This window comes from Diaphorina citri, unplaced genomic scaffold, assembly GCF_000475195.1.
Source record: "Diaphorina citri unplaced genomic scaffold, Diaci psyllid genome assembly version 1.1 scaffold29, whole genome shotgun sequence".
Taxonomy (NCBI): Eukaryota; Metazoa; Arthropoda; class Insecta; order Hemiptera; family Psyllidae; genus Diaphorina; species Diaphorina citri.
The window spans coordinates 241073-259552 of NW_007377467.1; the positions used below are offsets into that span (position 1 = coordinate 241073).

The 18480-nt window shown below is 34.3% G+C and overlaps 1 protein-coding gene across 1 annotated transcript; it reads left to right on the top strand.

The window, feature by feature from the left end:
• The first annotated feature begins 2906 nt into the window (after positions 1-2906).
• Positions 2907-13512, top strand: LOC103510894 (putative lysozyme-like protein). The gene is made up of 7 exons (XM_008475598.2): positions 2907-3044; positions 3982-4086; positions 5712-5840; positions 9512-9640; positions 10694-10819; positions 11641-11733; positions 13239-13512. The coding sequence occupies exons 1-7, from the start codon at positions 2907-2909 to the stop codon at positions 13386-13388; spliced, it is 870 nt and encodes a 289-aa protein (XP_008473820.1). The 3' UTR covers positions 13389-13512.
• The last annotated feature ends 4968 nt before the right edge of the window (positions 13513-18480 follow it).

The window sequence follows — 18480 nt, forward strand, 5'->3', positions numbered from 1 at the left end:
CAAGGTATCCAAAAAATAACCAAAGGTATTGTATCTAAAACATAAAAAGCTTCTCTTGACTGATTTACTAAATATAAAATAGTGACTAATCTAATGTTACTCAAATACTACTTGAAGAACTAGTGCCTAATTGAAAAACATACATGCTGTGTAATTCCAGTACACAAAGAAAACAAGCAAGGAACAAAACAAGTGAAACACAGAAAACACGTAAGAACGAACATTTAAGAGTGAATACTCTAGTATGAAAACATGCTTCTTAGTTTGGAATTTATATCTACTTTGACATACAAGACACACAACAAGAAAAATGAAACTGCATTTCAGCACAGGCTCATCTGCAAAAAAGTGCTGGAATCACCAAAAAAAAAGAAGACACCTGTAAGGGAATATCCTTTGGTAACTTGCGGGAACGATCAACAATCAGCGAGGAAGAATTGACGATACTGTGAGCTCGGGATTGAAAGTTCAGAATCCTTTGTGTAAAACACATAAAGCATGCAGTGCTCCATTTTCATCTCTCGTTCAAATGAGTTTGAAAATTTTCACTAAGGAAAAAAGAAGATCCCAAACAATGCTATAAATGCATAAAGAAAGAGTTGTATGAAGTAAATGCCCTGTGTCGAATTACTGGATCAGGAACACCGTCCTTTCTGGTGCACATAAAAAAGAAGTGAGTTAAACCAATTGCCAAAATGGGGGTGTGAGATATTTGAGACGAATCTTCCAAGTGATACCATCGCTGTCTAACTTACACCACTCAGACTTGCAGATACTGGTCCGATCAATCCAATAATTGAAGAAATGTCAGAACCACCGCCTCCATCTTCTCTGCTTGCGTCTTCATTACCTCCTCCACTCTATAGTTTCGAGTTCATGAGAGAAATGGGATAAGTACTCGTACAAAATTACATTTGGTTCAGTTATTGTAATTAATTATAAACAAAATGGTAACTAGAGTGTAGGGTATAGGTTATTTTATAAATTTGAACGCCCGTTTTTTTTACAATAAGCAAAAGTAAACAACATTCAATAAATTATGAGTTAGATAAACTGGACAATATTACTCATTTGTATAAACAAAATGACCACACATGGTACCTATACTGTCATACCAAAGATATTTGAATATTTTTGTATGAATTATCAACTATTGTGCTAACTCCTACAGGTCAACTTGCGTGGTTTAAAACTTGGTCTTTTTATCTCTATGGGTTGAGGTTACAGAATAATATACTCATAAATAATAATTCCCGCAGAAAATACTAATTAATATCAAAGTCAATCTAACGAAAACTAGCTGAAATTAAAACTTTTGATATTATACAAAGTTTTGACATTGCGAAGCTAGCTTATTTAACTATAAGAAACCTACACTTATAAGGGGTATTTAGCAAATAATTTTAGCTTCAGGTTAGGATTCAGCATATATCTAGCTGTATATATTAACACATAGGTCTACATGATTATTATCAAACATATTGGCCAAGGATTGAATACTTGATCAAACTTGTAACTAATAGGAACATTATCTATGATTACTTAGCTTTGGCCAGGGGATGTGCTCAGCAGAACTCATATATCGAATGTAGTTGCCTTCATACCCGATTTTGCACAAGCTATTAATCTAATAACAAATAGATAAAACCCCTCAGCTGTCAGACGTACTGTACAAACACCTGCATTAGGCATTAGATATACATTTCAGAACATAATTTATTTGCTTTACTGGACAGTTAACCCATACCTATTTGAGCCATTCTCCACCCAAGATGTGTAGACACGCTCATTTGAGGATAAAAAGACTGAAAATATTCTAAAAGCTATTGCTAAAAAACGTAGGAAAAACGATGTTGTTCTGAAAGAGAATAAGAAATTGTTTCGAAATAATAAGGATTACATTTTGCACAATGATTAAGTCAATGGCATGCATGTTAAAGGTCAATGAACCATCCACCAAGAAAATAGGTCTAAAGAAAGTGAAAAAAAAAACTTAAGAAGAAGTACTTATAGCTGAAATCTATCTCTTTCATAACAAGAGCAGAAATTTATATCAAAAGCAAATCTATGATTCTCATTTTATATACAGTTGCAATAGAAACACTAGTATTACGACGAACTTTGTAAACTAACAAAAACTGATATTTTCATGTATTTATACTAATTTCATCTACGCCTTCTCCCAAACAACACATGTTCAAAATAATTGTAAAGCTGTTACCTCTGTTTGAAGCTGTTGTAAAATTAGGAGCCGATAATCTTCATGTGGATGAAACATTTCATTTTCTTCTCCAGTATTGCAAGGGAATGCAATTATATCTTTTACGCACCCACTTAGCCTACGTACAAGTTTCTTAAAAGAACAATTGAAAAAGAAGATTACGACCACGGTGAATCCAATTTCTTGCGGTTAACACAAATTGGATTATGGTGAAATCAATGCTACAAATACTTTAACGCGATGATACAGATGAAAGATCATGTTGCGATGACCATTAAAATGTTTGTGGTAAACTCAAAGAGGCAAAGGATTTCTGACGAATTATCAACATCACAGGTTCACAAAAGTGTAAAACTAGGACGACTTAATGATATTAATGTAGGCATTTTCCAATCATGACCATACAGAGAAAACTGCCAAACTAGGTATCAAGAAAACTGCCACTTACTGTACTTGCAGACACTTTACCGCTTACTCCAAATGTCGAGCTCATGAGGTGATGACCAAATGCTTTGTGCATTGTCACATTTTGTTGTTACCTGGACTTTGGAATCTTTGGATCCTTTGAATTTACATAAGCTCCAACGCGCGACGTTGCTACAGTTGGAAAAATGGTGAATCCAATTTCTTGCGGTTAACACAAATTAGATTATGGTGAAATCAATGCTACAGATACTTTAACGCGATGATACGGATGAAAGATCATGTTGCGATGACCATTAAAATGTTTGTGGTAAACTCAAAGAGGCAAAGGATTCCTGACGAATTATCAACATCACAGGTTCACAAAAGTGTAAAACTAGGACGACTGGATGATATTAATGTAGGTATTTTCCAATCATGACCATACAGAGAAAACTGCCAAACTAGGTATCAAGAAAACTGCCAAACTATTCCTTACTCACTTACTGTAGTTGCAGACACTTTACCGCTTACTCCAAATGTCTAGCTCATGAGGTGATGACCAAATGCTTTGTGCATTGTGACATTTTGTTGTTACCTGGACTTTGGAATCTTTGGATCCTTTGAATTTACATAAGCTCCAACGCGCGACGTTGCTACAGTCGGAAAAAAGTGTAGGTTTCTTATAGTTAAATAAGTTAAATAAGCTAGCTTCTCAATGTCAAAACTTTGTATAATATCAAAAGTTTTAATTTCAGCTAGTTTTCGTTAGATTGACTTTGATATTAATTAGTATTTTCTGCGGGAATTATTATTTATGAGTATATTATTCTGTAACTTCAACCCATAGAGATAAAAAGACCAAGTTTTAAACCACGCAAGTTGACCTGTAGGAGTTAGCACAATAGTTGTTGATAATTCATACAAAAATATTCAAATATCTTTGGTATGACAGTATAGGTACCATGTGTGGTCATTTTGTTTATACAAATGAGTAACTCAACCCATAGAGATAAAAAGACCAAGTTTTAAACCACGCAAGTTGACCTGTAGGAGTTAGCACAATAGTTGATAATTCATACAAAAATATTCAAATATCTTTGGTATGACAGTATAGGTACCATGTGTGGTCATTTTGTTTATACAAATGAGTAATATTGTCCAGTTTATCTAACTCATAATTTATTGAATGTTGTTTACTTTTGCTTATTGTAAAAAAAACGGGCGTTCAAATTTATAAAATAACCTATACCCTACACTCTAGTTACCATTTTGTTTATAATTAATTACAATAACTGAACCAAATGTAATTTTGTACGAGTACTTATCCCATTTCTCTCATGAACTCGAAACTATAGAGTGGAGGAGGTAATGAAGACGCAAGCAGAGAAGATGGAGGCGGTGGTTCTGACATTTCTTCAATTATTGGATTGATCGGACCAGTATCTGCAAGTCTGAGTGGTGTAAGTTAGACAGCGATGGTATCACTTGGAAGATTCGTCTCAAATATCTCACACCCCCATTTTGGCAATTGGTTTAACTCACTTCTTTTTTATGTGCACCAGAAAGGACGGTGTTCCTGATCCAGTAATTCGACACAGGGCATTTACTTCATACAACTCTTTCTTTATGCATTTATAGCATTGTTTGGGATCTTCTTTTTTCCTTAGTGAAAATTTTCAAACTCATTTGAACGAGAGATGAAAATGGAGCACTGCATGCTTTATGTGTTTTACACAAAGGATTCTGAACTTTCAATCCCGAGCTCACAGTATCGTCAATTCTTCCTCGCTGATTGTTGATCGTTCCCGCAAGTTACCAAAGGATATTCCCTTACAGGTGTCTTCTTTTTGGTGATTCCAGCACTTTTTTGCAGATGAGCCTGTGCTGAAATGCAGTTTCATTTTTCTTGTTGTGTGTCTTGTGTGTCAAAGTAGATATAAATTTCAAACTAAGAAGCATGTTTTCATACTAGAGTATTCACTCTTAATGTTCGTTCTTACGTGTTTTCTGTGTTTCACTTGTTTTGTTCCTTGCTTGTTTTTTTATTTGTTTTTATATGTTTCTTTTGTCCAGCATGTTTTTACAAATTTGAGGTACAAAGAGACTTCTACTTCAAATTTGTGGATTGAGATTTTCATTATCATGTTCAATGTTTGCTTGCCTTGTCCTAAGCATGAAGATGAATGTATCACTCATTTTCAGTAAAATCAATTTTGAAAAGTTCAAGAAAACAATTGAATTTTCAAATTTGAATTACAAATTATGTATTTCGTTTTCATTGCCTTGTTTTGTATTATCTGTAATTTGTAAATATGTGCTCGTTGAAACCCCCATGCTTTTTCTTTCTAATTTAGGTCAACATTACTACATCCATTGTAAATTATTTCATTTCATGTGTCCCTAGTAAGAAAAAAAATCCAGAGCTTCATGAGACTAGTTCAGAAATTCCAGAGATTAACCCCCGTATGTATGAAAACTTAAGATAAACTTAAGTTTAACTTGAAATGAAAATCTTGCCAAATTTCATGAAATCTAGCCAGTTATCTCAAGAAATGACATGAAATTGGCAACATTGTTCGTCTTAAGTTAAACTTAAATTTATCTTTAGATTTCATACATACGACGGTAAATCTCCTTAAGACAAAATGATTCGAACTTTTGGACTGTATAAATTACAAGGGTTTCTAAGTGGGATAATAAACCCGAACATTTTAGGCTTTCATACATACGACGGTAAATCTTGTTCCTCTTCTTTTTCTCTTCCTCTTCACCCTCCTCCTACGAAATTACTTTTCCTTCTGTTTCCTCTTCTTCTCCTCTTTTCCTCTTCAAAAGCTCCTCCTCCTTTTCCTCCTTCTCTTATAAAATTTCTTTTCCTTCTTCCTCTTCCTCCTCTTGCTATGAAATTACTTCTACTTCTCCTCCCCCTCTCCCTCCTTCTCCTACAACTTCCACTATGAACATTTTACATTCTATTACTAAAGTAATGAGAAAGTATTGCAATCGGTCCAATTTTTTGATCAAAAGCATGGGGAACAAAGTAGAGTAGAATCACAATAAAGAGTTTGAGAATCGCTTGTGACAGGGTGCCAATGCTGAAGGAAGTGGTGATGAATCTGGCGAGAGCTCAGGAGGTTCTGGATCTGACTCTGGATCCATTCTAAACCTTATCGGACCGGTCCTTGGATCTAGCAGTAACAGTGGTTCCAAAGGTGTAAGTATGCCTTGCTTGTAGCTATTATGTATCATTAAAGCAACTTTAGCAACATCAGTGAAAAGTATACCAACAAGTTTCGTTTTACAAGCAAAGACCACCGTCTCAGGCGTTTGCATTTGCCCCTAATCTGAAACTTGAGGGTTTTTTCATGACTGGAGCCTTTGTATTATAGTAAGTGTAAATATTGTGTGTAAATTGAAATGTACTTATAATGTCTACGTGTTGTGAGCGTTTTTGTATCCCTGTAAATATGAAAACAAAACAATTAGGGTAGAAGTTATGTATTTAGAGTTATTTATCAAACATTTATTTGTTGAGATAATACCACGTATTTTGATTATGAACCTACAACAAATTTTACATTTGACGTTATTTTCTTCTCCATGTAAAGGGAGGAGAAGACTCAGAAGATGGAGGTGGTTCTGATATTGGCTCCCTATTGGGACTAATTGGCCCCGTTATTTCGAGCTTGAGTGTAAGTTGGCGAACATTTCGAGCACTGTTTTGACACGATTCGTTGCATTTTGACGAAAATTGCAGCACTGTTTTAAATTTATTCTTATTATGCATCCAAAGTGTTTTGTCACATTGTTATCATGGTCGACCATTGCTGAATGAAATGCATCCACCTCATTTTGTTACCCATTGCCGAATCAGCATTCCCTTTTTATCATGTCTCTTTTCCATCCTTTCATTTCAAGGCCTACGTATGTCTCCATTTTTCATCAACGCGTGATGCAAATAATGCATTTAAAGTTTCTTTTGCACATCTGACTTGTTTGAACAGGCTAAACTTGATATTTCTAAAATTGCATCTTTTCTATCAGGATCCTTTCTTGAAACCCTTGTATTCAAGTAGGATAGTTTCATTACATTCATTATTATTTGCACATCTGATTTTCACAATCCTTTCCTTTTTTTTTATATTTCTAGTATCTATTTTAGTTAACGGTTAAAAATGTAGTATCTAGGCATATTTCGTTCTAAATGACCCTCTGTTTCTAAATTCTTTCATCTGGCACACGTTTTTGAGTTATTTGCACTTGTTGTATAACCTCAATTCCTATAAGTAAACTAAATAAAGATAGAGTATATTTTGTTACCCATTGCCGAATCAGCATTCCCTTTTTATTATGTCTCTTTTCCATCCTTTCATTTCAAGGCCTACGTATGTCTCCATTTTTCATCAACGCGTGATGCAAATAATGCATTTAAAGTTTCTTTTGCACATCTGACTTGTTTGAACAGGCTAAACTTGATATTTCTAAAATTGCATCTTTTCTATCAGGATCCTTTCTTGAAACCCTTGTTTTCAAGTAGGATAGTTTCATTACTTTCATTATTATTTGCACATCTGATTTTCACAATCCTTTCCTTTTTTATATATTTCTAGTATCTATTTTAGTTAACGGTTAAAAATGTAGTATCTAGGCACATTTCGTTCTAAATGACCCTCTGTTTCTGAATTCTTTCATCTGGCACACGTTTTTGAGTTATTTGCACTTGTTGTATAACCTCAATTCCTATAAGTAAACTAAATAAAGATAGAGTACCTCTACGTTCTCGTAAATTCCAACTGCAAGAGTCACAATCACAACAAAGTTCACAGGTTTGATGAGTTTACATAATGATTATGCTGTCGTAGGTACGTGTTCAAGTTTTACGCATCGCACATCAGAGGAAATAGGTAAATAATTAGCTCTTTGCCTCGTGCTCTTTGCGCTAAACGTGTTATTCAATGCAAACTTCAAAGATTAGTTCAGTGACACATTCTTTTCAGTCCTATCTCAGTTAATTTCTTTACTACATATCTGGCTAGAATTTCATGAAATAAATGGGTAAAACTAGAGATATGTGGTTGTAAAGTCACCATTAGTAAATTACAACTGCAAGGGTCACAATCGGAACAAAGTTCACAGTTTTGATGAGTTTACATAATGATTATGCTGTCGTACGTGTTCAAGTTTTACGCATCGCACATCAGAGGAAATAGGTAAATAATTAGCTCTTTGCCTCGTGCTCTTTGCGCTAAACGTGTTATTCAATGCAAACTTCAAAGATTAGTTAAGTGACACATTCTTTTCAGTCCTAGCTCAGTTAATTTCTTTACTACATATCTGGCTAGAATTTCATGAAATAAATGGGTAAAACTAGAGATATGTGGTTGTAAAGTCACCATTTGTACAAGTATCTTGATCTTGTTAAAACACTAGCGTTTATACACAAATATGGAAATTGTAATTTAATGTGACACTTTTATCAAAGCACTAATATAAATTTGATAGGTACCTTTGCATGAGTAAAAAAAATAGGTACCCACACCAACAGTTTTCAAATAGTATTGCACGAATACCTATAGAAAATTGTGTAGCATCAATATAACTAATGTCATCACTACCTGGGGCCTATTACATCAGTATAACTATTAGAAACTGGTTTATAATTATAATAATGGTCAGAAATTAGTCACCATTTGTACAAGTATCTTGATCTTGTTAAAACACTAGCGTTTATACACAAATATGGAAATTGTAATTTAATGTGACACTTTTATCAAAGCACTAATATAAATTTGATAGGTACCTTTGCATGAGTAAAAAAAAATAGGTACCCACACCAACAGTTTTCAAATAGTATTGCACGAATACCTATAGAAAATTGTGTAGCATCCATATAACTAATGTCATCACTACCTGGGGCCTATTACATCAGTATAACTATTAGAAACTGGTTTATAATTATAATAATGGTCAGAAATTTTGTAAATATAAAAACTCGATTCAAGCGTCGCGTCGACATTATGATCAAGAAAAATAATCAGAGAAGTAGGTAGTATTAATTTTAATAAAAGCAAAATAATACAGTCTTGATTTCCAATATTGTTTTACTTTTCAGTCAAGTCAGCAATCTTTTTTTAGACCATTCTTGAATAAAACCTTCCAATCAGGTATTATAAACTTTCAAGTAAAGACAAATTGCCTGAAATACTAATTATTCTATGAGAGTTCATGAGGCCATGTACTTACCATAGAAAAGTCTCTAAGCTTTACTATATGATCAAGAAAACTAATCAGAGAAGTAGTATTAATTTTAATAAAAGCAAAATAATACAGTCTTGATTTCCAATATTGTTTTACTTTTTAGTCAAGTCAGCAATCTTTTTTAAACCATTCTTGATAAAACCTTCCAATCCGGTATTATAAACTTTCAAATAAAGACAAATTGCCTGAAATACTAATTATTCTATGAGAGTTCATGAGGCCATGTACTTACCATAGAAAAGTCTCTAAGCTTTACTATCCTTGAAAGCTCTAAAGAAGGTTCAAGTGGTTTAAAACGATGACTCTGCACTCTACACAGTTGAACTTTCGATTTGTGCATCCCACTTGTCAAAAATGCATTCTAGTAGCATTATAAAAGTACTTTATCTTTGTGTACTGGAATTACACAGCATGTATGTTTTTCAATTAGGCACTAGTTCTTCAAGTAGTATTTGAGTAACATTAGATTAGTCACTATTTTATATTTAGTAAATCAGTCAAGAGAAGCTTTTTATGTTTTAGATACAATACCTTTGGTTATTTTTTGGATACCTTGAGTTTGTAGTGTTATTTTTTCTTTGTATTATTTTGAGCCAGTTGAGTAGTCTTAGTATTGTCGTTCCTTAGGGTGGTGGTGACGGAGAGGAAGGCTCATCTTCAGGAGGTTCTGACTCTGGATCGATCTTGAATCTGATTGGACCGCTCTCTGGAAGCAGCAGCAACAGTGGAAGCAGTAGCTCTAGCTCTGGATCCTCCGTGAGTAACCTTCTAGCGCCTTTTCTAATACCCCTTCACTGATTTGTAAAGGTCACACTACACTAATTGACTAATCGCCTGAAATATCTATTATCAAAAGTGTCTATACCCACTGACACGATCATGATTTGCTGATTGAATCTCTCTCGTTTTATGAATTTATCTACCAAAAAGCTCTGGTTTGGCATGAATCTGTGAGTACATGAAGTACACTAATAATTCCATGATATGATTAGCTCAGTGTGGCCTTTGTACAAAAGATTTTGAAACTAATTCTTTGTTCGTTTGTTTTTAGAATGGAGATAAAGCTGAATTCAAAAGACAAATTGACAGATGTTCCCATCTGGTTTTTAATCACAGACTTCCTTTACATACGTGGAATTTTGAGATATTTGTGTACATAACTGTAAATACAACAAAAGGACACAACCTAAAAAATAGGTGTAGAAAAATCCTTCAAAACTCGGTACATTGACGGATCTCTTTTATTTTATGTACACAGACGTAGATAAATGAAATTATTACTATACAATAGAAAATTTGTGTAGCTGATTTGCAACAAGGTCCGTAGCTTTGAATCAATTTTAGTATCTTTGTAGATTAGCTTAGTCTGGCTAAAAACATCATCTAGACTAGAAGGCAAGAAATGTCTTAGCCATTGACTTGCCACATGAGTAATTGAGTAGCCTTATCTTGTAAATTATTGTAGAAATTTTGCAAAATTACGACTTATTATGAAGAAGAACTTCTAGTTTTTCTCAATGGAAAAAAAAAAATCAAAGTTGTTTTTGTATACTTAATATTTCTTCAAAAGTCGTGAATTTGCAAATTCTCTAGAAGAGATGTGGTGTAAATTTAACGATCATGATGAAAGTTTCCAATCAACTAACGCGGATCGCGAATTACAGAATGTGTATCATATTCATAATACTCATGAATCTCATGATCTTTGAATTTATTCACCTACAAAATCCCTTGCACTGTATTACTCCGAGCCTGTTGGAGCCCCCCCTGTAGTTCTGTACATAATAGCCGTAGCTTTTCACACACTAGGGTGGCGGCGAAGGCAGTGGGGATGGAGAACCAAGTGAAGGTGGCAGCTCAGGCTCTGATTCTGGGTCCATTTTGAATCTGGTCGGACCAATCCTTGGCAGCAGTAGTAACTCGGGTAGCAGCGGCGTAAGTACCATTCAGTTCAGTTCAGTCAAGAAACTAGAAACTCTATGGATTCCAAATCCAAGAAATTGGTTTTGCCAAAGTCTAAACAAACTAGTTCGGTCATTGGTAAATGTATGGCCGTCGGCTATAGCCCTTGGCTCTGTAACCTAATTAGATCTTTTGTGACTGCGCGTTCAGTCCACTCACTGTGGGCCATTTTCCTTCAATTTTCCAAGATACTGGTATACCGTTTTCCAAGATACTGGTATGTTAGTCAAGTGGTATGTTTAGTACTTTCATCTATTCTTTTATTCAATTTGACGAAAGGGTTTCTGTGGATTAGTTTGAACAAATCTTCGGTCTGTTAGGATATTTTGTTATACATACAGGATAAACACGAGCCACATGATACAACGGTAAAGCAGGTAAGGCCAAATTGTGCCTCTCATCTGATTGAGAGATTAATGCATATCTTTTGTGTTATTAAACTTGATTAGAAAGGATTCTTATACCTAAAGATAAGCCCTTCAGAAGGTAAGTAAAATTTCTTTTTTTTTTCAAATATTTTCATTTGAAGTTTTTATTACATTTCCAAGAGGAAAGCAAAGTCTCATTTCTATTTTCTATTAATGATATGAATCTGTTTTGTTTAATTAACAGCGATGAATAATTTTATTAAGAGGTCTGACAGAAAAATGACTTAAAGCCTATATAAATCTTACGGCCTATTGGTCGTTTTTGCGTCAAACCCCTCAATTATTTACTTTTGAGATACGTCCTTGGGCTTCAAACTTTGTGACAAACTACAAAACCTAATCGCCCCGTTCTTTCTTCTCTTCCAGGGCGATGGAGAAGAAGGACAGAAGAGTGGTGGAAACGCTCTCTTCAGTTTGCTCGCACCTCTCTTGGGAAGTAGCAGTGGTAGTAGTGCTGCTGTAAGTACATTTGATTTGTTGAAAATTCTTAATAGGTTAGGTAAAGTTGACCTAAACTGGAAGATATACCTAGTAGGTACCTTTTTATGAAACACCATATAAAAATGGTGTGCCTATGAGTAAACCTCAACTTGGCTCTTGTATCTTGTAGATAATTAGGTGGGTAGGATTTTTTATTTTATTCTCCAGGACAATTCAATCTCGAGCTCAATAAACTTTGAGCTGAACCCTCCTCGTCTAAAACTTTAGCAGAATAGCTCAAGTTTGTGTCGACTGAGCAGGGAACAGCTCAGGTCTATGGCAATTAATTCTTTCATAGATCTACAAGATGAACATATTTACAAGAAATATAGGGATCCTTATTGCTACTGCATACTTATGTTGATCCTTCTTAACAGAAGTGACATGAATAACAAGAAAGTATGCAATAATGTTGGAAAATATTCAACAGAGCTCAGGTCTATGGCAATTAATTCTTTCATAGATCTACAAGATGAACATATTTACAAGAAATATAGGAATCCTTCTTGCTACTGCATACTTATGTTGATCCTTCTTAACAGAAGTGACATGAATAACAAGAAAGTATGCAATAATGTTGGAAAATATTCAACATTTTAATGTATTTCTAACACGTTCTCCTTTAACTCATAAGAATGTGTTACTGTAGCATTTATTTCAAGTGATACTTAGAGGTAGATGCTAGATGTTAGTTCTACTGGATTGATGCATGGTACATTGGATGGTATCTATTACTCCTATTACATTTATAAAGTAGAATTCATAGTTATCCTGTAAAATTATGTATCAAAAAATATTTGTAGATTTGTTCCTCAATTTTAATTAACCTTGAAAATTTGGGTTCAAGTTCAAGTAGTTATTCTGATCTTTGAGGGAAACGACCGGAGATTCCGGAGATTTTTTGTTTTGTATTAGAGTCACAATGCTTGAGAAAGAACCAAATCCAGATTGGTCACGTAGGCACAAAAAATTCCGAGTTTAAATTTATATTAATTTGAAGACCAATCCCAACTACATACTTGTATTGAGTAGCTTCTACACTATGGTCGATCGATCCATTTTAATCACATTACCTAATTATTTACATACTAACTCACAAAATCGGATGAACTTGAGTCACAAATCACCACATTTCGTATTGAATGACCTCAAATTTCTTCTCATTTGATATCATAAAGAACTGTTTACACTAGCATTAAACAAAAATCTAACCATCACTCCAAGCACTATCCAAGTACCTATTCAATATCTAATTCTAGAGAAATAGGACTTTTCAGTCCTTTCTAATACATAATATGAGGTGTTTATCCAGTCTTTGTGTCTTTTTCGTGACTTAAATTATACATATCTTATTTCAATCTTTCACATTTTTCATTTCCGTTATGCTGTAGGTAACTTGTTAACTTTTAGGTGTATTGTAAACTTGCCTCTATTTTCCTTCAAAAGTTATTGAACCGCATGTTATCCCTATTGGTGTCTTTTAGAGCGTTGTTAGTAGTTCATCCGCTGCACATGGATTTGGGGCACCCAGTGTTTTAGGCCTGAGTAGCAGTAGTTCAAAGAGTGGTGCACCAGCTGCTGTGGTCCCGGTGGCAACTGCCACTGGCTCGGTAAGAAATTCCCAATCATTATAATATGCAACTCATATAAATTCTTCTTTCGCATGACTTGTTTGGCGATGGGTTTCCTTTTCGAGTACTAATATGTCTTTGGAAATGTCTATTTCAGTGGCATGGCGTAGTCATACTGTCTGATCGTCATTTGATAAATCGCACCTGAGCTTTTCCACACTTCCTATTGATTCCTAATCATTATAATATCCAACTCATATAAATTCTTCTTTCGCATGACTTGTTTGGCGATGGGTTTCCTTTTCGAGTACTAATATGTCTTTGAAAATGTCTATTTCAGTGGCATGGCGTAGTCATACTGTCTGATCGTCATTTGATAAATCGCACCTGAGCTTTTCAACACTTCCTATTGATGAACCGGACTCTCTTGCTCACGCTACGTTTCCTTGAATGTTTTTTGGAATGTCAGAATTTAACAACATTTTTTCTCACTTTCTTTTGGTACTGCGTTCTGCTCTCTGTTTTAATAATCTTACTAACATTTTCATGCTCTATTTTATGCTTATTCATACCTTTTCAGATGAAAATCTGGCGAAACAGAAGATTAATTTTACATTAATTTTAAGCTTAACAAACAGAGGTAAGTTCATGATTAACTGCTTTGCTTCTTCCTGTTTCTAATTTCTAACTTATCTTTCTATGTAATATTTTAAGCTCCTTCCCCTTAATAAAGAATCGGTATATTACAGAAAAATTAAGCTTTTTTTGGGTTCTATTTTTCAATATGCATATACTTTATTTATCTATAGGTACTTTAATGCATATTCAAATTCAACTTAGTATTTTATAATCTATCTGCTGCATCAATTATCTGATTATCTCCCTTTTTTGTTTTATGTAACATGCCTGACACATATTATCACTGCTTGATAATTTTCTTGAACCAAGATTCTTTTTTCAAGAGCTTGAAAAAAAAAAAAAAAAAAAAAAAAAAAAAAAAAACATAACTACCTACATAATCATTATTAGGTACCTAACCATTTTCGAATTTGCTGAATAACAAAAAATATAACTTTTTTGTGTGCATCCAATGTTAAGGGACACATAATCATTATTAGGTACCTAACCATTTTCGAATTTGCTGAATAACAAAAAATATAACTTTTTTGTGTGCATCCAATGTTAAGGGATAATGTATATTCCAAAGAGATTTTTTTTACCTCTCATTCGTCAAAAGGGGCGTAAAATTCGACATGATAGGTGATGGATATTTGCAAGACAAGGGATAACCCAACAAAGGTCGAGTAAAAGAAGAGTATATTGCAGAGTGTATAGAGGAATAGGACTCAGGAGAGTCTGGAGCCTATAATAATTATGATCTTCACATTTCGCAAATATGTTGACGTCAGAATAATGACGTCATCCCTCGAGTTGGATTACCAATACCAAACGATGGAATGTTTTCTTCTTTAACACATAAATATTACGAAATGTAGAGTGGGAAATTCTTTATGAAATAGTTCTCTAGTTCCTTTTACTTAGCGATTCACTTTTCCAGATACCTACATGCCAATATTGACATTGACACAATCTTCAATCCGGGAACTAGTGTTTCTACAAGCTCTGTTTGAACCTATGTTTACTATCCAGGTAATTAAGATACGTAGAATCTCATTTATTACAACTATTTATTAATAGTTGCGGTCATTATGGTTTGAGCAAGCCACTGAGCCACAAGACCACAGATTTTATTCAGCACTCACATTATAAGACGAGAAGAGTAAATATTTGAAGTTCTGTGAGTTCCCAGGCGTAGGTACCTACCTACTTTGTGATAATTAGTAGGTATATTTTGCAATGTCGGTTTGTTGATTGAATCATGTAATTAAATTATGTGACGTATGGTTGGAGACATTGAGAAATTCTAAAAAAACTATCTACTTTATTTACCTAGAGTTATTAGGTTCTTAAATTTTCAGGAAAACTGCGTGCAATGACAAACAAATAAAAAAAAAAGGATTGGGAGAATGGGAAATATGGACGTCTGTAAGCAAGAGGGCCATGAATGATCAAATTTATTCGGTGCTAAGTCCGAAAAAAAGCATAAATTGACACAAAAATACATACATAGTATACTCAGACATAGGTTCCTATAATATCTAATATTATGTTACCTATGAAACCTAGACCTATAGTTATATGGTATGCCATATTTCCATACCTATCGCACGCGAAATTACTAAAATGAGCTGGTTTGATTCATGTGTGACATGACTGAAATTCCTGCGTAAAGTTACTCAGCCTCGTGAAGACAAATGAATACCTACCTGGTTGATCAATTATTATACTACTTACTAGATACTAGGTAGATACGTAAGTAACGACTTCTGATAATAAAGTAATTACAGTACATCCACCAAAACTGAATATGCAAACGTAGATAAACCTTTACCTAGTCTAGCAATTTCCGTGGATGAATAAGTGTCAGATTAGGCTTACAGACCGGAGGTCCTGGGTTCGATTCCCGGTCAGGGTCATATATTTTTGAATTTCGAGGTGCACTCTGCCTCGTGAGCTCGTGAGGACAATTAAGTAGCTACCTACTTGTATGAGTTAAGGTAGGTAATTGGCCACATTACTAGTAACAAGAAGTTATTTGTATAGGTAGCAATGCCCTCTAAATTTGCGATATGCCTTTGGCGTAGTATAATTATTATTCACCTAAGTTTTTTACCTTTTCGCCAAGAAAAGAAGGACTGTTCTGATTGTAAGGGCACTACAGCATGGATTAAGCCAAGTTCACATAACTACCTACATAATCATTATTAGGTACCTAACCATTTTCGAATTTGCTGAATAACAAAAAATATAACTTTTTTGTGTGCATCCAATGTTAAGGGATAATGTATATTCCAAAGAGATTTTTTTTACCTCTCATTCGTCAAAAGGGGCGTAAAATTCGACATGATAGGTGATGGATATTTGCAAGACAAGGGATAACCCAATAAAGGTCGAGTAAAAGAAGAGTATATTGCAGAGTGTATAGAGGAATAGGACTCAGGAGAGTCTGGAGCCTATAATAATTATGATCTTCACATTTCGCAAATATGTTGACGTCAGAATAATGACGTCATCCCTCGAGTTGGATTACCAATACCAAACGATGGAATGTTTTCTTCTTTAACACATAAATATTACGAAATGTAGAGTGGGAAATTCTTTATGAAATAGTTCTCTAGTTCCTTTTACTTAGCGATTCACTTTTCCAGATACCTACATGCCAATATTGACATTGACACAATCTTCAATCCGGGAACTAGTGTTTCTACAAGCTCTGTTTGAACCTATGTTTACTATCCAGGTAATTAAGATACGTAGAATCTCATTTATTACAACTATTTATTAATAGTTGCGGTCATTATGGTTTGAGCAAGCCACTGAGCCACAAGACCACAGATTTTATTCAGCACTCACATTATAAGACGAGAAGAGTAAATATTTGAAGTTCTGTGAGTTCCCAGGCGTAGGTACCTACCTACTTTGTGATAATTAGTAGGTATATTTTGCAATGTCGGTTTGTTGATTGAATCATGTAATTAAATTATGTGACGTATGGTTGGAGACATTGAGAAATTCTAAAAAAACTATTAACAAAATGGGAGATGTTTTTCCCTCATTTTAATTCCTGGATTCATTAGAGAGTTTTTAAATTATTGTGATAATGCATTTTGTTCAAGGTGAACGAAAACTTTATTGGAATTCCCAGGAGTAAAGGAGATCATCAATATGGATGTATGTACCAGCAAGGCGATGTACTAGCAGTTCCTTAGCGGAATTTTCTATAATATTTATGATAGAAGGATTGACGCTTGTTTGTAATGGACACCACGAGTTTTTTCTTCATCGTCTTGTCTTACTTCTTCTTTATTTCCTTCTTCTTCTTCTTCTTCTTCTTCTTCTTCTTCTTCTTCTTCTTCTTCTTCTTCTTCTTCTTCTTCTTCTTCTAATAATCGAATGGTTCCTTAGCGGAATTTTCTATAATATTTATGATAGAAGGATTGACGCTTGTTTGTAATGGACAACACGTGTTTTTTCTTCATCGTCTTGTCTTACTTCTTCTTTATTTTCTTCTTCTTCTTCTTCTTCTCCCCCTCCTCTTCCTTCTTTTCTTCCGAGTTATTTATTAAGAGCCTAAAGTCAAAAGAACCCGAAACGGTGTCAATCTAATAAAATGGGTAACAACATTGACTGTTTGACCTTTTTCACCAGTCGGTAGCTCTTAAACTGGTGATCAATAAGTATCGCCAATTATCTAGACTAGGTTAGATCAAAGCTATGCCTACTCTTCACCTCATATTATTGATTATTTTTTCATTCCAGATAAACCAATCGTCAACGCAAATTTATTATCAGATGGCTCAGATATATTTGACTTGACTGAGCTGATCACACAGGTTCCTCATATGAAAAAAAAGTGAGAGTAAGAGACATATTATAAATATAAGTAAATAAAGCATTAGTTCAGGTAGGTATAGGTATAATGTTCCTTCTGTATCAAGCCGCTTGCACACGTTGCGTTGCGAGACTTGGGTGAAAAATAAAGAATCAAGAGCTAATGAGTTCAATTGGAGAATGGTAAAATTGGCACATCCACTAATTTCAATTTCACGAGAATTGGCATTTCCATGGAGAGTATTCTGGATCTCTTATATTTCATTGGTAACTCGGAGAATGTACAGTTGAAATAAAGGTCTTGTAAAATTAAATTAAATAAAATGTGAAATACCTACCTAGCCATTGCATTGGAGCTATTGATTAATCTCCCCATCCACAGTGCCTCGTGTGAAAGTGTCTTGAGATTGAAGAAAGTGGGGATCTTGAGTTGAAATAAAAATAAACAATAAAAATACAGTTGAAATAAAGGTCTTGTAAAATGAAATTAAATAAAATGTGAAATACCTACTTAGCCATTGCATTGGAGCTATTGATTAATCTCCCCATCCACAGTGCCTCGTGTGAAAGTGTCTTGAGATTGAAGAAAGTGGGGATCTTCAGTTATGGTCTCTACGCGTATTATTCGCGGGGCATTCTCGCAAGTACAAGAACTCGATTTCCTTCCCAACATAATATTAGTCGAGCTTAGAAAGCTATACCC